Raw genomic sequence first — 20,499 nt, 5'->3', positions numbered from 1 at the left:
CAGAGTGAGTCCCATATTTATGAGCTAGGCTCATTCTCAGGTTGATGTAGGATGCTGACTCAAGCTGCAATGAATGCTTTTTATGAATGCTTTATTCCAAACCACAAAGCGTAAGATATCAAATCTATTTTAAGTCTAAAGAAAAATAATTTAAAATAATCTCTTACCCCTTCTTCTTCATTGCCTTCTCTAACATTTTCTCGTATGATACCTTTTCTTTATCATATTGGGCCACTATTTTGTCAATTTGTGTGCAGTGCAACTTCTGCATGGCGCTGTGCTCCTGGAAAACAGTAGGACCTTACCATTAGGTTGCTGGATTTTTGACATTCAATTTTCTTAAAAGAAAGAAGTATCAGTGTAAGAAATACCAGTGTATGTATGAACAGACAACTCTGACAGTGGAATTTAATCTGGTCTAGCTATGTGGTATTAAACATTCCAGGTATTCCACCACAAGCACTAAAACATTTCTCCTTTGTTAGAAAAATTAAAACCTGCAGTGAACCATAAAAATATGGTGTATTTTGAGACAAAGTAATGATGGAAAAGAAGTCGTATGTTGCAATAAATGTCCATTTAAGTGCAATTCTGAAGACCTGGCCCATGGCCCCCAGTGACTTCAGCACTCTTATCATTAAGAAATCCCACCTTGTGGCAGAGCTTCTCCTTTAGCAAGCGACAGCAAGCTGTGCAATACAACTTAACTTTATATTCTCCTTTATCTGAACAGCAGCTCATAATGATGCAAATATTTGACCAGCACAGAGAGCACCAAATATTGAATTTACACTACAGTAGGAAAAATGGTTCTTTCATTTATGTTACTTTATTAATACCCAATTGCCCTGCATTTTATCTAATCGTGGCAAAAAGAACCTCATTAATTAATATGGCTTCATCCAGGACTTTATTTTTTATAGCTCTTTTTGCATCTATTCTACACTTGCTGTTCTACTGCTCTTTATTATTATTTTCTACATACCTTTGCCTTATCACTGCTTCTTCCTCTAAAAATGCTAATTAAATACTTTTACACTCACTTCTACCAAAACATTAATAAAAATGCTGCAATGCTTTTAAAAATCTAGTACTGGGCTGTACCCCAGCACGCCAATATCTGCCAAGCACTTCCCTAGGGAACACATACAGCTTCCAAGTGTTGTATTCAGAGTGGGGAACTGAATTTGCTGTTCCACAGAGGATTTAAAGGGAAACAAATAGACTCTGTCAATATTAAAACATGCCAGCCTCACCAGGGGATGTTTACATTGACTAACCAGGCAGGGAAAAATAGGGACAGTGAAAAGAATGACTCAAGCTTGACAGCACCAGCCAGCCACAGGTGAAGTGATTGAGAGCATCTCTCAAACTACCCACTCCCCTCTGAATGAGCAGAACTGTCCAATTCGTGCCATAAAAGACTAAGCACAAATTCTGCAAAGCATGAGACGCCTGCCCACTCCATGATCTAAAAGGGCACATCATGCAGAGCTAGAATTCCTGCTTTTCCCTCACAACAACCATCATTTAAGCCCTCAGTCTTTATGACACTGAAATCTTTTGCAGATTCCCTCTACTGCTACATCCTGCTGATATGAAAGTCTTGCACCTGAAACATATTGTGGACCATATCCCCTCATTCTCTTCCCTGGTTTTCCTCCCTATACAAGTTTGATTTTCTGTCTGTGCTCAAAAGATACCTTGATACTGCACCCCAAACATCTGTCAAGATTCTAAGAAATATGAGTGGGTTTTTGTAGCATCTTTTGTTTTCAAATGCAAAGTTTCAGTTGGTAACATGTTTTAGGTTGATTCAGAACATGTCTGCAGGTAAAAGTCCCCTCAGGTAGGTTCTCATGATTTCCTCAATCCTACTGAATTTGCACATCTTTCCCATGAATACATTCACAAATTACATGTCATTACAGACTGAAGCCACAGATCAGCCAGTGTTCTGAGAAGCCATATAACTGGTACAAAAAGACTCAGATCACAGCAAGAGTATCCATTGGAAAAGAATAAAGAGTCATATACTGTTCCTTTGGGGCATGTGTGTGGGCAGAAATCACAGTTCAGTCTATTAAAGGGAAGAGGAAATAAATTCCCATTATACAAACTGTTATTCCTGCCTGGTATCTCCCTAAAGCAACACAAATACTGTGTACAACTGAAAACTGAGGTCTGGAGGATTCTTATTACAGAATAGAAGGATGAGGAAATAAAAAAAAGGAACTAACACTTCCAATTCAAAAATCCATTTTGCAGAACTTTATTAATCTACAGTCCCATCATCTTTTGTACTCTTCCTTTCGCATTGTGAAATGAAGATTTTTTTAATGTTCTTTTTTACTAGGCTTTAATCCAAACAGTATTTTCAACATCAATATGAAAGTGCAGAAGATGAATTTGGGGATTTATATTAATTATGCAGCTCTGGTTACTGTCTAGAACCATATGAAATTCCTCAAGGGGCACTTGCAACTATCCCTGTCGTGTCTGAAACCTCCAGAACTGTACACCACAATCCTCTGTTGTGCTGCTGGGCTGGTAGAGAAATATATCAAGGTAATCCTTCACTATCCTTCCTCTTCTGTCTAGCCCAAAAAGCACAGAAACTACCTGATAGCCCTGAAAAATAATAAAGTGAAGTAGGGACCCACAAGAGCAGGCTGCTAAGAGGTGAAGCTGGTGACTGAGATATGTCCTTTGCCCTTACAGCCCACCTGCCTGTGATGCCACCCCAGATCATTCACCTAAACAGTATTCAAGATATAACTTGATAAAGAAGAGATACAAACCACAGGACATCATTCAGACACATCAGCTGTTCTGCACTTGCACAGTAATATTCATACTGGGAGATTAAAGTTACTTCAGGGAATGCAGGCAGGAAATACTCTACCTCAAAAGCAGCCAAATGCAAGTGTTTTCATGGATGCATTGTTTAAGAAAAGCATTTCTGCACTATGCAGAAGTGACTGGACATACTATTTTAAAATTACCAAAAGCACAGGTTACCAGAGCTAAGATCCAAGAGAAGTTATTCCTAACAAGGAGTTTTTTTTAAATGGTGACAATTATATGAATTTGCCACTGTTTTTCTAAAGTCAAACACAAGGAATACTACAGCACCAGAGGCTGATAGCTTCCAACTGGACTGAGGTTTGGATCATGTTCTTCACTTCCAAGAGTAATCATCTGCTCTTCAGCAATCCCAACTCAGGGATTTTTGGAGAATGCTATTGTAGCTGCTGGAGCCAAAATGGCTGAGATGCTGAACAGAAGTAAATAAATGAAAGGTAACATCAAAGAACACCACCGACAGAGTGCAGTGTGCTGGGAAGCCTGGCACCACTTCATTTTTGCTTTCCATAATGCATTTTCCAAAGCCAAGTTTAGATGGAAAAGCATTAGACTTTTCTTTCCTTAATAAGCATCATGAACAGTTCCCTTCTGCTTACTTACTCCTCCAGATCTCTGGAGTGTCTATGGTTAAATGAGAGCCAGCCTGCTTCTGGAGCTTTTAGGTTCAGTCTGCTTCAAACACAGGCTTCCTGAGGCTGATCATGGATAACCAACTGCAGAGTTCTCCTGCTCCATCCCAGCTCATAAAATGCACTAAGAACAGCAAGGAGCACTGCCCTGAGATCAACTCTGAGCTAACATGGCTGTACTTTCCTGCTCAGACTCTCTGAATTCCAGGAGCCACCCTTACTGGAGCCTTGAGGCAGGCATGCCCCAGGCAGGCACTTTGCTGTTAGGACAGGCCTGCACTCTGTACTTAGGACCAGCAGGACACAGGCTGGCTCAGACATAAAATAGCTGTGCTTGAGCTAATGCTGAAAGCCCTTCTGAGTGCACAGTGTTTTTAGATTATGGCTGGCAATTTTTTCCTCAGATTAGAGGAAGCAGGTGCAAGCCTGAAGAGATGGATCTTTTTTTTTAATATTGACAAGCACAGTCTTGGCTCAGATATCCTGTGGGTCACGTGTTTGAGGGAGAGACACCCCTGAATATGTCTGGTTTCTACATAACCACAGGACCATTTCTGTAGCAAACTGCTGGCTGTTGGCCAATGAAATGACAAAGTAGTGTCTAAAAACAAGAAGCCCCCCAAAAGACTGACCCTATGAAGGTCTAGAAACTGTTGATATCAAAAAGTGTTGGTGACAGACACTTTTTCTTTGAGCATCGGCTTTGTACACAACACAAAAGTGCAGAAATCACTCGTTTCCCCTCTGCACAAAGTCAGTAAGGAGGCTGAAATGTAACTATTTGATTTTATTATATGGCTTTCAATACTAAGAGCCCCACAGAAGTGCCAATTATTGAAAGTAATTTGTCCATACTTCATTGTACAGAGAGTCCCAGGCCCAAACAACAGCCATGAAAATAAACACAAGGACTGATATTAAAAATGCCCAGGCAACCACATGACATGAGATCTGCAGTGAAATTTGTAAGCAAAGACAGCAAGGGGGCAACTGCCCCAAAAGCCCAGAATGGATTTTCAGGTTTGCCAAAATTCAGAATTTGAGGTTATTTTCTTCACTTATTATAACTCATTCTGTAACAAGAGTAATGGGTTTCTAATGACAGAGGGCAGAGGAAAACTGGCTGTGCTTTTCTAACATGAGGTACATTCGTGGTAGTGTTGTATGTAATTGTGGTACCAGTGCCAGGAAAAAGCTGTAACACAGATATAAATGAGGAGGACCAGGACACTTCAGTTCTCAGCTACACATCCCAGTCCTCTCTGGTGATTTTGCAGTTTCTCCAGTGCCTGCCCTCAGTGCAGCACCACCTCCCATCATTACTGCCTTGTTTTCCCATGCTGCCTATCAATAAGTCGTGCAAGAGGGAGCAAGATAAAATCATTACCTGAAAAAGGTGAGCCTTGGATGTTTATAAGGGTCAAACAAATGTGCACCGAGTCTCAGGCAGACATCCAAAGGGTTGCCACAGGGAAAATGTGCTCACTGCAGCATATTTCAGTATATTTTAAACATACATGCCTTTCTTGGGAGTCCAACTACCATTCTTTAGTCTTTCCCTATAATTTAATTAGGAACTGCCTGTGCTAGTGAGCAACTGTTTTCAATTAGGCTCAGAAAACTCTTAATGATCCTACCTTGGCATGTTTCTTCTTTAAGGCATTCAGCTCTTTCTGCTGTTTCTTTAAATGCTTTATATAAGCCTAAAAAAAGAGAAGCTGGATCAATTTTTCTGTGGCCATATTGACTTTAACTAGGTAAAATCCTGGCTACTTAGAACAAAAAATTAGGAGCACACCCTGGAAAGCTTGTGTCAATACTTACCTTCATTTGCTTTAAATCTTCTATCTTCACTTGAGGAATGAGGTCTATACCTGGGAAGGTATTGATACAGTTTATGTAAAATTTCATACATACTAGTATATCTCATATTTAAAAGTTGGGTTTTACCACAGCAACCTACATTTAACTTCACAATTCATTAATGTTTTTCACCACATAAAAAAAAAATCACAGGTTAATGAGAAAATTATTTGTCAAGATACAGTTAATTTCCTTTTCCCATGCACTCTTCAATCAACTGCCTTGTGCAAAAAGAACAGAATCAATGAGTGTATTTTAATCCCTTACAGTTCTGGACTGAAGTGTCAAAACACAGCAAACCATTTATGAATATTAAACAACTTCAGAATTTTGGTCCCTTGCTGGAGATTGCACTGACACCACTTCTTTCAGTGGGGAGGTTTCTTGGGTAGGGTTCTACATGACTACAAAAGGATTATCTGAGGCTAGGTGTGCATCTCTTCAGGTGAAAACACCGCAGAGAAAATTTACCTGCAGCCTGTGCAGTAACAAAACTAAAATTTGCATTTTGCTTAATACCAGGCTATGGGAAAAGGAGCAGAAGTGTGCTCCAAGACTAAAGGAGAGCTTAAAAAATGAAGGAGAAACAGAAAACCAAAAGAAGTGAAAATTCTAATGAAATTTCAATCACATAAGACTTAACAGTACTACGTAGATGAATGAAAGTATGTTTTGATCACTTTAACTGCAATGCAAACAAAACCTGATCCCATTTAATGTTTATGCTGTAATAAATGCTTTGTGACATATTAAGGGTTTTTTAAAAACAACTAAGCACATCCTACATGTAAGTGTTAATAAAAATGCCAATACAATGGCACAAGAGTTGTAATTTTTGGGCTTTTCTGAGGTTTCACACAGAAATGTTTGCCTGTGTATAAACACACTGCAAATATATTTCGTTAACTGCTCTTAATAGTGCCTGTGGACTCTTAAGATTTCCTTTGCCTTGAAAAGGACTTCCTGGCTTTTAAGGTGAATTTAACTGGAAAATGCTCAGACACTGTAAAAAAGGAAACAAAAAAAGGGGCAGAAGAGATAGGCAATCTCCTTAGGGAATATGAATTTTTTCTTTTCTTAGAAGCATAAGACGCTGCTCAAGTATATGGAATCAACATTAGTCTAGTAAACGAGACAGGAACAGATGTAGGCACAGATAGTGGCTGAAGTTTTCAAAAACACAAGTGATTTAACTCTTACTGAAAATCTGAGACCAAAAAAAAACCCCACATTCTTGTGCATTTGAAAGCCTTCCCCATTTTGCTGGATAAGTAATTTCTAATAGCAAGATGAGTTGTATATTTTAACAGTGGTAGAATGATTCAGATCTTAATAAATCATAGAGGTAATACAAAATGAGAATCATTACATGGGATATAAAAATGAACAGCTCTATTATAACATGCAAGAATATGGATAAAAATTGCAGACAGGAAAGTGTTAAGTACTGAAATCTCAGTTTAAGAGCAGGCTTGCACCAGGCTGCTCTGTTTAAACAGACTTTCTAAAGATTTTATTTTAAAACATTTACTACATAGAACTACAACACAGAACATTTCCTTAGTTGTCCAGGTCTGACTCCATGGCAACCAGGAATCAGTTGTCAACCCCAGCAAATTTCACACCTAATTAATGCACAATAAAACCAACACGTGTGCGTCTCGGTGATGATACATGAAATAAGAAAACACCTCGCTGCATGAAGTGACCTGGGCTTTACACCAGGGAAGAACTTCAGAAAGAGTTCAGGTGCCAGAGACAATCTGAACATTTGATTCATTGCCAAAAGTGAGTCCAGAGAAATGGCATTCTGGTTCTCAAGAGATCCCTTCACAAGTGTGTACTCAGCCATGTGTGCTTGAATTTAAGAACAAGAGCCCTCCGTGTTCCTTTTCCCTTTGGGCCAAGGTGGATGAGTGAGTGAACCACATTCTAATTCTTGTGGCCCATTAGCAGAAGTATTTATTGTGTTTCATTCAGCTGTACAAATTTGTTTTCTCACTTAATCTTCATTACCTGTGATGACATGGGAGAAACAAATAATCCCATGTGACTCTATAAAATGACTTTGTAGAGTGAATGGTGAAGAGTTAGGAAAAAATACTTATTTCTTTATAAATGAGCACATTTAATTTTTTTTTTTTCAATAAACATGCCATTTCCATAATCACTATTCAGAGTAAAACCACAATGTGAAAACATTTCTAATTGTTGGGAAATCTCTGCAGAATCCAGTGAATTCTAAATACCTTTAATTACTTAAATCTGCAACTCTGCCAAGGGATTTGTGAGGGAAGAAAAAAAGCAGAAGGGTTTCTGTGGGCTATGCCAGATAACAGTCACTCTCCTGTTGGCACTCCTCCAGGAATCTTTACTAGTAAACCATTCCCAGAGTCATGCAGGTTATAAGTATAATATACACATATATATTAAACAATATAGCTGTGCACTATAGGTGTACAGCAACAGAAAGAGGTCACTTGAGAAATAAAGCTGTTTTACCTTTATACAGTTATTTTAGTAATAGACAAAATTGATTTGCAATTAGACAAAGACAATTCCCAATGGCAAAATGATGAGTGAATACAACTACAAAACTAAACTTGAATGAGTGTTTCTCTGTGACTGTCTGAATCACTTCAAAACAGAGGGAGTGGTTTTTGTGTACCTTTCTTGGCATCAGTCCCAGACCCAAAGCCTGCAGTGGTGCTTGGTCGAAGCTCAGAGCTGCTCTGAGGTGTTACATTGGCTTTGGGATTATTGGCTTTTCCTTTTCTGTCATTCTTGGAAGTGTCATTTGGTACATCAGCTATATCACTCTGAAAGAAACATCCACATCATAATTACTTGATTGTTCCTTTACATTTAGTGTAAGAAGTTGGGGAAATTTCTGAACTCGCTTAAACATAATATAATTGCAATGTATTTTCAAACAACACTGTAGTAAATCCTTTGTAACCTATTTCAAATAGCTACTTACTAAAATACAACTCTGCCCCCATTTATTGAAATTTCTCCTTCTAAAGGATGTATTAATGTGATCCATGGAAAGTCAGTATTTCAGTAAATGACAAAAGCAAGACAAAGAAGCTTATATTTGAAAATGAGAGATTCTAAGGTGAATTGATGGAGAAGGGCCAGTTTACTTTAAATAAAAAACACAGCATGGACATAAATGGGTTGTGTTTGTCATTGATTCTACTTACTGTTTCAATACCCATAGCTCTCATTTGGTCTGCTCTTTTTTCTGTGATAGACAAAAATTTCTTTGGATCTGATAAAGCATCCACAATATCTGTAAGAAGAAAAAAAAAATCAACTTTTTGTGAGCTTTGGAGGCATTTGGAAATATTTTACAAAAACTTTACTCTGTCCCTGTTATTATGAGACATGGCTTGACAACAAGAGTCCAGCTTTCTGTAGTGAATTTGGCAGGACTGGAAGTGCTTATTTCCACAGCACCTGGAACATGGATCAGTTCATAATGCACCAAGGTGTGGTATTAATCCAGGTACCTTATTTAGGAAAAATCCAGTGACTCCATCAGACTGAAGCTGCTCTAACTTCCTCTCAGTTAATGACTGTAGAATTTGAGACCAGAATGGGATCTCCTGAGCCACAAAGAACTAACTTTGTTCCTTGGTTATTTGAGGGGGTGCTGACTGACTTGGGAGTGCAGGGAATTGCAGAAAATGCTGTTATATCTCCTAGCTAAAGAGCAGTTTCAGGTGGGTTAAAGCAATCAGGTAAATCTATTTTCACTGGCCTTTGTGATATTCCATGTCTGGAACATGACAGGCTGTGAAATTCTTTCTAAGAATAACCAACATCTGAATCTTGCACATGACACAGTACCACCAGTGGTACCACAGCCCTGGGTACCAGACAGATTACTGAATCTGTTTTCCATATGCAGTGATAAATGTGCAAGCATAGGATGACAAAGTCCCAGGAATTTTTTACCTGCATATCAAATAATCCCTTTCCATGCTTAACTCCAACAGTCAAAAAACGTGAAAATATCCAAGCCATCAAAAGTTTTGGCAAGAAGCTTCTTGTGCAAGGTAGGGGCTGGGCTGTATCATCTCCCTCCCAACCTGAGTTGTTCTGTGGAATGCTCCTCTGAAGCCACAGCACAGACAGGTCTCCCATTCCCACAGAAGTTGCACTACCCTTGAAAGCTCTGTTTATCTACACAAATACGTCATCTCCAATAACTGCTGTGACCCACTGATGTCTTCTGAAATTTACTTCACATTCACAAAAGCCATGTAGAATTTATTTTTAGCCATGGCAATGGATTGTGGCTCAGCACCGACTGTTTCTCCTCTCCCTAACTCATTAAGGATGTCTTTTTTGTCCTTGGCACGCACTTTTCAGTGAAAACCCAGGGCTACCCTGCCAGCACAATGCGTCACTTGAAAACTGAACCTGATTATCACGAGCTTCTAGGTAGAAATGACTAACGTGTTTGGGAGAGCAGGACCTCTGTGCGTTGTCGAAGTAAGCACATCACCAAAGGCTCAGCACTTCTGAGGGGGATGTGACTCATCCCTGCCTCTCACACTGTCATTTGTCCTCTGCTTACGCTTCCCTCTCTCCCCAGGGAGCTGAGCTGGGGGTGGGGAGCAGCATTTTGTGGGAGAACTGCAATTAAATATAAAACTCTGAGAATCACTGGAAGAGTACATTACAGAGGACACCAACCACTAACCTGAGCAGCCAGGCTTACTCACTAGAGATTTCTATTATAGAAGCTTCTCTTTGGAGACTGCTGCTTCATTTGCATCAATTTGTGCCATTGTTGTGTTTTATTGGGAACAGAGGGGCTGATGCAAATAAACCACAAGAAATTACTAAGCCATAAAAAAAAAAAAAAGAAAAACCACACATCTTTTAAAGGCTACAATGCATCACCCATTCTAGTTATTATTCAGGGCACATTTTAAAATCTTATTCATACAGGTTAAAAAAACAAAAAAGAGAGAAAAAAGAAAGTAGGCAGCTACTGACTTGAGCTCTACCTTCCTACAGGTTTGTTAAAACAACCATGGAGATCCTAATGATAGCTCATAAAACAATGAGAAGTTCACTGCAGATGATAAGTAATTAAAAACCACATGCCAGCAGAATACTAATGAGTCCACCTGAGTTTCAGAAGTTATTTCCCAGTTGTTCATCATGCTGCTGTTCTATATCAATGAGGAAAATACATGAGGCACATCCAACCTATGTGGGAAGGGAGAGGAGAACTATAATTGAACTCATTTAGTTCCTATTAATATGGAGTCTGTTTTTGCCACTGCTGGCAGTAAACTACAACAACCAATTCTCTCATTCTAGCAGCATTTTATTGTAACAATATTGTTACTTAGGGGTAGCAATGATTTCCTACCTCTATCAAATACACCATCTACAGCAATGCTGACAGTGTAGCACACAATGTGCAAATTCTAAACTGCTGTTGAAATTCTCTTTGAAAAACAAGTCTTTCACTTCTCTATGTGTAGAATGCAGTTTAAAAAAATAAAATAAATTTTTTCTCCTTATGGGTCCAGCACACTCAGCAGATCAAGCCACATCAAACTCAGTGCTAAGTTTAAATTCTATTCTTAGAAAAAGTCTGGTATCATAAAACATCATAAAACATCAATCCCAAATCTCAGCTAAGCACGTCCTTAGCTGAGAAAATATTTTAACTGAGTCATTTACTGTCAAAAGCTTCAGTTCAGGTAAGAATTAAAGGACACTCTTAAATGTGTCTCAGACTGATGGCTCAATTACCCTTGAGGATCTCAAGTTTAAGCAGAAGCTTACGTTTCTCTTGAGACAAAGTCCCTGCAGTTAAATACTGTCGATGAAACGTGCTGCATGATGGCATGGTGGCACTCCAAGGCTGTGGAAAACCTCCAGCTGCCTTGCCAGAAACCAGGATTTCACATGTGAACAACACAAATGCTGCTGGTAACACTTTTTTCCCACAAAATATTGTTCCTGAAGTCTCAGCCTGTTGATTTCTTAAAGTCTGGATAAACACCAGCAAACACAGACTTCAAGATAGGTTAGGTGAACCTTCCCTTCCTTCAGTTTGTACCATGGAGATCACACTCAGAGAATTGCAGCCATTCTTTGCATAGGCAGCAGGTTTGAAATAGGTTTTGTGAAGAGAGAAACACTGGTTTGATCTATAATCTTTCACCAATAGCCCCCAAGGTAATTTCTGCAGAGTCAGAGCACTAACATTTAGTGCAATTCCTATTTTACAGTTGTAAATTGTTCCTGTATTGTCCAATGTACAAGCAAATTTCATCTGGGGTGAAGAAGCTCTTTCCCTGAGGCACACCCTCAGGGGGAACTCACCCAGTACACTGATTTTAGTAGTGTAGTGATTATTCTCAGCTTTTTGTTCTCACACACACGTGGCAATTTGCCACTGTTCAGTACAAATGACCACAGCTGATCATGGAAATGGCTCACATTAAAAAAAACTTTCCTGAGAACCCAAAACCAATTAAACCACACCAAAACCATGCAAAATCAGAAGAGAAAAATGCAGAGATGCTGAATTATTTCACTGGCCATTTCAACAATATGCCAATATTCCCAAGAATATAGAATTGGTTTTGTGTGAAAAAACTATGTTTCTGCATATATTTTTATACTTATAGGCCAATCAATATAAAGTACATCCTAACCTTACAGATATTTATGTCGGACAACATGTAATAAAAAAAGCAAAAAGAAGACTCTTTCTAAACTGTCAACACAGAAAATCAAACTGAGCTAAGTAGTAGTATCTTATTTTCCACATTATTTTGTTATTTAGTAGATATATGCTTTTATCATTAACACTGAGGCAGGCACTTGGTCAAAAAGCAGGTTTCTTAACTCAATATCCAGAGACTCCAAGGAGCTAAGATACTGAATCTTTCCATCCTCCAGCACTGCATGTGTGCTTCTGGCTGGCACAGTGACACTGAAGCACTTTAGGACTCACACAGCAACACTCAAGAGCCACAGCACACCGAGGTAAAGGCTTATCTCACCTCCAAAACCATCAGGCACGTATGTTTTAAGCACAATGTTGCAGAAAACCGTTGGAAGAGAGAGTGGTTTGTTGCCTTCATTCCGAAGGGAAATGTGTCTGTAACCTGCTTGTAGCCCATCCAGAGGCAGGATCCTCTGACCAATCAGCTTATTATTGTCATCATACACTGCTATTCTCAGGACAGCAAGATCAGGGAGGATAACCTGGAAAGCCACAAAATGCAGACATTCAATGACACTGATATAGCAGCTCCCTCCCCGCCTCCCATGTGTGAACTTTGTGTGCCAGAAACTATCATCACTGTAAGATCAGGTCATTCCCTGCAAACCCCACTTTTCAAAATTAATCTTTCCTAGAAAAGCTTTTTTCACCCTAAATAACGGGTAGGTTTCAGATTATGTAAATCCTGCAGCTCACAGTTACACCAGCTAAATATTTTGCATGTTTATTTTTCATTACTGAAGACTGGTGACACTGATAAGAAGGCAGGTAAATACTGCATGGGAAATGACAGATACAGCAGCAATCAAAGGGCAGGTAGTGCTGGATCAGGAGGAATTATGACAGAGAGATGGGATTTGGGATGCATCCAAAAGGGCAAGGCGAGTGCAAGCACAGGCTGATGGGGATGTCTGAGGTGCTGAAATGCTGTGCTGCCAGCAGAGGTGGGTGTGCTGCTCTCAGGACATGGGGGTTCAAGGCATGCACAGGGAGCAGGGATGCTGCAGCCCCCTGCATCTGCCAGTCCCCACCTGGGCTGACCAGAACAGTAACAAAGAGATCCCCTGCCCTCCCTGAAGCAAAGGTGCTGCCTCTGTGCCTGGAGCAGTGAGGAGGAGACAGACTAACAGAGAGGTGCAGCTCCACTGCCAGCCCACCTTGACCGTATGCTGGGAAAGATTTCCCACTCTTTCCCTACCTGGTGCTATTCATCAACAGCTCTGGGACAAAAGAGAAGACCTCAGTAAACTGTGTCTGCCTTCTTCCTTAGACTTTCCCCCTGCCACTTCCACTTTCAGCCTTGGGGAGCACAAAATAAAGTCTGCTTTTGGTCTCTGAACCCATGTGAGCAGTTCATGGATATCCTGCTCTACTCGACTACAGCTTAGTGCTCCCAGCACAGGTCACCACCAGCACTTACCCCCTCCTCCCCTTACACAACAGAGGGACAACACAGAACCCAGGTTAGAATGACTGAAACTTTATTTTAATTAAAATAAAAACGAGAAAACATGACAGAAGAACAATCAAACACAGTACCTGAGAACAACTGCGTAGGGTAAACCATCAGCTTGAGGAGAACACTGCAACCCAAACAGGGCAGGTAAGATCTCTCCCCTACAGGTCACAGATCAGCACATCTTTCATTACATGATGGTCTTTGACATAGATTTGCCAGGGAGCAGAAATGGGGACTAATTTGGTCTGTGGTACCCTGGTAGGCACTTCCACCTTCTCGTGACATTTTAGCACTGTGCCTTCAGTATCTCCAGCTAGAGGAATCCTTCCTTCCGTGTTTATGCCACTCACCTGCTTGATCTTCAATGTACATTGATTACAATGTTAAGATATGACAAGGGCCTGAGGTGAAATAATTTCTTGGCTGACCTAAGAGCTCAAGAGAACGTGTGACCATGTGATTGCTCCCTGCAGAGTAGCAATGAGAAATATTGGCATCAGCCTCTGTACACATGTCCCAAGACACAGGTACCCCACTTTCAGACTGGAGCTGTGCACCCTGGAATTTATGGCCCTTTTGATGTAAGAAATCAGACAGCAGCAGATGCTGGTCATATGGCCAGCAAGCCATAGGCAGCAGAATTGCCTGTACCTAAGCATCTTCCCTGTGCCCCCTCATACACAGAGAAAAGCACTTGAAGTCACATTCATTCCAGACTATGAGTTCAGAAAAAAACTCTTGCATCAATTAAATTTCTATTAAAAACTGGCTATGCTGTTAGGAAAGCAGATTAAGTGTGCAATATACCCAAGTGTGAAGTGCTATCACCACTCAGCAAAGTCTGAACTTTGCAATAGAAGTTGGAGCTTTGGAATAAAAGAGCAACGATTTTGCATGACAACAAAACAGGTGTAAGCAAAACAGATGTTATCAAAGACAGCACTGTAACACATGCAGTCTGGATGGAGCTCCAGGCAAAAGAAAAAAATAAAATAAATATATATATGTGTGTATCATATATATATAAAGACTGAGAGATAAAAACTGAACGCGGACAAATTATCTCTCTCTTTAAATCCCCCACGCCAAGAAAAAAAAAAGTGTTTTTCTTTTGCTATTGAAAAAAAAGAAAAAAAAAAGAAAAGGTACATGATGCACATGGACTACTGAAGGAGGGAGCTGGCAACACGCCTGAGGAACATAGCACCCTTCCAACTTTTCCATGTAATGACATTGACCTTAGCTTTGGATGCAGCATCTCACCTGCCCTCTGGGCTGAAGGAACAGTGCAAGATAGCAGCCACTGCCAGGGCAGGGAAGAAGAAATCTCCAGGGAATGATGGTGTCCACCAGCGGGGCTCATTCTGAGCAGACTGCATACCTTGAACACAGGCATGGTCACACAGGAGGTGGCTACCTCCAAGTGGGAGGAGGAAGCAAAGGGGAGGGAAAAGCCAAATGGAAACAAAAACAACAAAAAAAAATCATGTGATAGCTACAGAGGTTATCCATTAGAAAAATAAAACCAAAGCAAAATCAAAAAAAACAAAACCAAAACAAATCAAAACCAAGCAGCCTCCTGAAAGCTGATTTCAGCTTTCCATTGTTTACTGCAGTAAATAGGGGCCCTACAAACCCTTTTCCATGGGAGCAGCACTCATCCGTGTGAGCAGTCAGGCCGAAGCAGGGAGGGCTGGCTCAGGAGGGCAGGGAAGCTCATGGGCACAAGTGCTGGCAAACCACAAACTGTGCTTTCCAGAGATCCTGTATCCTACCTTCCTAAAGACAAAGGATTCCTCGTTGTAAACAGGGTTCAGGCCATTGTTCATCACCATGCGTGTGCGGAACTCCTTGCGTATCGTGTCCGTGGGCAGCCCGTACATATCCACCTCCACGTATGTCCCAATCTTCTTGTCTGACAAGAACTGGCCAGATATCACCTGCAACACAGTAACAGGGTAAGGAAAAGCAATACAAAGAAAGAATATTGGAAACAGTGGTCATTTTTCACTGACATCACTCTGAGAAATGGTTTACAGCTAACAGATGCGTTTAGTTCCTCATATGAAAATGGTGTATTTCAAACTGCACCTCTTTAGAAAAGCTTTTGTGATCAGATATCTAAATATAACCTTCACCTGAAATGACTGTGCTATGGTATTACCAGCTGTCAGTCATCCCAACCAGCCAGTGTCTCACAGATGCATTCACTGTATGAAAACACTGAAGAAAACAACCAGAGTTGGCACTGCTATTCCACAACTTCCAACATTCTGTTCAGAAGCACTTTTTTCTATTATACATCTTGACCACAAGAGGTGAAAGGAAACTATTGCTCTGCTTTCACTCAGGGTTTGAAACTAATCATGTGTCAGTCTGACTCCATAGAATGTGTCTGGAAAGTACAGGATGCTTAAAAAGTGAAAAAACAAAAAAACCCACACGATTCCTCTCTATTGCTATATATATAAAAATTTGTTGCCATTTCGCTCCAAGATTAATCTAGCCACAGCAGATGATTACTCCAGGGAAAATTTTCATTCCATCAAGATGATCTATTACTTAAAAATACAGCTAATGTTTTCATTACTACAATCAAGGAGGGAAGAAAAAAAGACCTGAAACATGATTTCACAGACCTAAGCTCATTCCAAATCCTTTTGTTTCCATGACCTAACATCCTTCCAGGGAACACTCTGGATAATAGATCTGAAAAGTTATGTGGCTGAGGGCTATCATTGATGGCTTTTGGTCCACTCAACTACTTAATTACAAAATTCATATGGAATTTTATACTAGTTTTAGTCACAAAAGAAAAGTAACTGTCAAAATACATGGCCCAGGAATTATCTGATTCCTTCTTGGAGGGACTGTGCTTTCATTACCATTGAAGAAAAACAGCATTAATAAAACTTGTTTATTCTTCTAGAGGTGCAAATGGAACTTAGTTCAACATCTAGAATTCATGAGGAATGCTTGGCCACAGAGGGTGTGACATTCAAATGCAGCACATGGAAAATGCTAAATGAAAGCTGAAGTCTTTTGGTCACAAAACAGGTTTCACAATCATCAGTCTCCTTCCAAAATTTGATACCTGACCATGCTTTAGAACTACAACAGGAGCTTTATGGACTTTATTACTCATAGATAACTCCAAAGTAAGGGCCTGCCTCACATCAAGTATTTTTCTCTACTCATTTTGAAAATATCCTGTCCATGTGTGCCTGGATTCCTCCCTGCTCTGTGGTGACAAGGGATGTTGTGCAATTTCACATTGTACATGGGAATGAACTTCACTCCTTTATCCATTAGTGTGGGCTCATGTATTTCAAAAAGACCATGAAGGATGTTAGAATATGACAACGTGTAATAACACATAATTTCCAATTCTATTGTGTTCCACTCAGATCAGGTAAACAAAGGCATCTTAGCCAGCAATAAAAAAAACAAACCAGAGGGAACAATTTGCTGAAATCTACACAGCCCAAGCACATTCACTGTGTATGTCCTGTTTCTGCTGATTTTAAATGTGCTTTTGGATGTGATGACAGCTGTCTGTGGCTGTTTTACCTGGACAGAACACGTTGCAGCAATGACACCATCTACAGGAGTTTCAGAGAACGGGTCAAACGTCCTGTCTGGTCGTCGCATGAAATCTGGCTTTAGTAGATACCTTATTTCAAGGAAAAAAAGGAGAAGATTATTCTTGAGTGGAAATTAAAATTGTATTAAATACAAATGAAATGGATGTTCTGCCTTTAAACAATGAACTCTCCTACAGCACTGTAAAATACAGACTCATCCCAGCTGCAAGTGTGAGGAAGTAAAAGGAAGTATTATGGTTGTCTGGAACATGGATAAATATTAATCTTCATTTTGAATTACCAGCTACTGAGAGATGAAATCAATCCTGGATTTTAAGATAAAAATAAATGTAATATAGTCAAGGACATTTCAAAACAACTGAATAATACAGTTTAAATATACAGGGAGTTACCGTATAATAAAACACAGATGGTCTCATTTGTTTTAATACTTTAACACTTTGGAAAAACACAGAGGAATTTTTCAATTTTATTTTTCCAAGTGAAGCAGTTCCTTAGAGTTCAAGACTCATACACTAAATTTCAGCTTGAAGCTAATTTTTTCATTGTGGTTATGAAACCTTGGGGGAAACAACTGATAATGTCAGTGCTGACAGATTGTTAATTATAGCAGCATGAAAGGTACCACCACAATAACACTTACGAGACCTCCCTGAGGACCTTACCCTAGATCAACATATCAGTGAAGCCAATATGTGCTCTGATGCACCAAAACCCAAGGATTCTGCCATCAAAATGAAACAGCAGTTGATCACAGAAAGGCTGCACGTTACAGACATTCCCTTCCACTCATGGAAGAAAATGTGTAACTAGAAAAATCTTGCTAATTCTGCAACCCTGACAGACAAAGCTGCTAGAAGATTAATTTTTATCCACCCATAGTCTCTCCAGTGAATCATTGGTACACAATATTATAAAGGCCTAGACAGAATTCAGAAATTAAAAAGTGCTAAAAAAATTCCAGTGGAAAGAATGTCAATGTTTTCTCCCATTTTGTAATAACATGCTTTCTATTTGAAAGCAGTATTACTCCTTTTTCTTCCATTAAAAATGTTTTTCTTCCATTAGGAATGTGATTTCTTAGTATTCTGTTAATTTAAAGTAGGTTGGGGCAGAAGGCAATTACTGGAAACATCCTTAGCCTCTGTTTTCAGCCTGCTGAAATAAAAAAATGCTGAAACCAGCGTGGCTTGATCTTGTTTCATCAGCACGAAAGCTGCAGGTCTGAGAAAAGAGGAGTACAGGCAGAAGGAAATGTTCAGTTTTTCATTTCCTTTCTGTGACTGAAACACCGCCACATTTCCAATGCATATCAAAATATTACCATGCATTACCACTACATTGCTTTAATATCAAAAGACTGATGTAAGAATCCAGGAATTTAGTTGATAATTTTGCCTGTCCTTCAGAGAATTTGGCCAAAGTAAGCAGGTAGTCTTTTACTAAGCTGGTGGGTCCAACAAGAAAGGAACCAAACTCTGCCAGAAGAAAGCTTTGGTTTTCTTCTATTCTTGTTATTTTGACTGAAATTAGAGAGACTGCACCTTTGTCAAAGCCCCCCTAAGAGCCTCTTCTGGGGTGCTCACAACTGCAATAAAGGCATGGAATGGCCAAGCACTGTGTGCCCATTCTGCAAATGAGGAATTTTACCAAGCTCCATCTACTCAGATTTCTTTCTGAATAAGATCTGCAGTAGTAAAAGAGTAGCTCCTTCCCAGGATGAGTTTGCAGATTTTCATGTTTCTGGACTGTCATTTCCTGTGATTTATGAAACTTCTCCTTTTTTCCTGATGTTAATGATCAGTCTGTCCTATAAAGGTAGATACTCAACATTTGAGAAAAATCTATCAGCATCACTTGAACATCCTTTGTCACGCAAAAATCATGAGCAAGAACTTAGATGAAACACTTCAGTATTCTCTGTGAAATCTGTGCTCCAATTAAGAGTACACAGACTAAAAAAATGTCCCCTCTGTATTCAGACTCCACTTGTCCAAGCAAATTTGGCAGTTCTGTGAACTGTGCAATGAATCGCCATTCAGAGGCATATCTTCAAAGAAAGGCTGAGAACAGAAGGTGGAGATGTATTTAAATAACTGTGTATTCATGATCTTCATAATATGAATGCAAAGCCTCTTCTTGCTCATTTAAAAACTGGGCATACTTAAAAGCATATTTCATTAGAATATCTCCTTATGGGGGATAATTCTCCCTGAACTCTGCTAATTTCTACTCTTCACCTAGCATCCCATTTTCCTTTTGCAACACATAAGTAGTAGTGACAAAGTTTCATTAAAACCTTCGTAAAGGACTGTGATACACAGTGACAACAGTTTAAACCATATCACTCACCCGCATGATCCATTGTATTCAAATTTTCCTTGATTCAACTGCATTGCTAAATCTGCCAAGAGAGAAAATTTACTGACTTCCCTGCTGAATAATGCAGATCATGAACTAAATCCGAAAATAAGACTGTTTGTCCAGAATAATCAGTTTAAATAAAAAATAAATTTAATGCATGTAAAACACATATCCAAGAAATAAAAGGAAGCAATGGGAAAACTTCGTATTTCTTCACAGGAGTAACAGCTTTACCAAGCACTCTGAAGTCCATGCTGTGCTTAGGGAATAGTCTTTCCCTGAATTCAAACACACCTGGCAGGCAGGGAAGCAACAGACTGTGGGCATGTTAAGCGCCTGGGATGTAATTTCCATCATCTAACTTTTGGTATCTACACTACAGATGTCTCCATTAGTGCAGATCACTTTGAATAACAGAGGGATTACAGGAGCCTTATTGTACAGTACAAATAACCTCAGAATAAAAAGTATGCTAGAGGAGACATCCTTGAAGAATGTATTTCTTCACAATGACCACAGACCACTACCTCTGATGAAGCTGTCTGTACCCTGTTTTAAAGAGACTGAGATGCATATCCCACTGGTTTTCTGTGGACTTAGCTGAATAAAATACCACACAAAAAACCCCACAAAGATCACAGCAGCATTGCTTAGTTTCAACATTTAAAGCATGTGAGTTTTAGTGAGTGCATTGTTATGGCACTTGTATAGCAAGATGTATCATAAACCTGTAATAACCTCCCTCTCATCCAACCCTCTCCAGAACTTTGTAAAATATAAAATGCTTTTCTGCAGGTTTCTACTTACACTAGAGCAATAAAACAGGTATTTCTCTTGCCCAATGGACTGTACCTTCAAAGGGAACAAAATCTGTTCTGTTGGTTCTCTGATACACAAAATACAAGATTGTCATATGCCTATATCAGTTATGACTGGATTTAC

The 20,499-nt window shown here is 39.6% G+C and overlaps 1 protein-coding gene across 9 annotated transcripts in view; it reads right to left on the bottom strand.

Moving 5' to 3' along the window:
• Positions 1-20,499, bottom strand: part of PLCB4 (phospholipase C beta 4) — a 194,266-nt gene that overhangs the window by 22,842 nt on the left and 150,925 nt on the right. For all 9 annotated transcript variants that reach the window (XM_069008967.1, XM_069008962.1, XM_069008964.1 and 6 more), the window contains 9 exons: positions 19,546-19,597; positions 17,159-17,261; positions 15,364-15,528; positions 12,407-12,611; positions 8,567-8,655; positions 8,029-8,179; positions 5,322-5,371; positions 5,135-5,200; positions 168-283 (listed from right to left, as the gene is read on the bottom strand). In XM_069008967.1, the coding sequence (XP_068865068.1) occupies positions 168-283; positions 5,135-5,200; positions 5,322-5,371; positions 8,029-8,179; positions 8,567-8,655; positions 12,407-12,611; positions 15,364-15,528; positions 17,159-17,261; positions 19,546-19,597 (997 nt within the window). The remainder of the gene's footprint in view (positions 1-167; positions 284-5,134; positions 5,201-5,321; positions 5,372-8,028; positions 8,180-8,566; positions 8,656-12,406; positions 12,612-15,363; positions 15,529-17,158; positions 17,262-19,545; positions 19,598-20,499) is intronic.

This window comes from Aphelocoma coerulescens, chromosome 3 (assembly GCF_041296385.1).
Source record: "Aphelocoma coerulescens isolate FSJ_1873_10779 chromosome 3, UR_Acoe_1.0, whole genome shotgun sequence".
NCBI lineage: Eukaryota > Metazoa > Chordata > Aves > Passeriformes > Corvidae > Aphelocoma > Aphelocoma coerulescens.
This window is presented reverse-complemented; position numbering and strand designations above follow the sequence as displayed.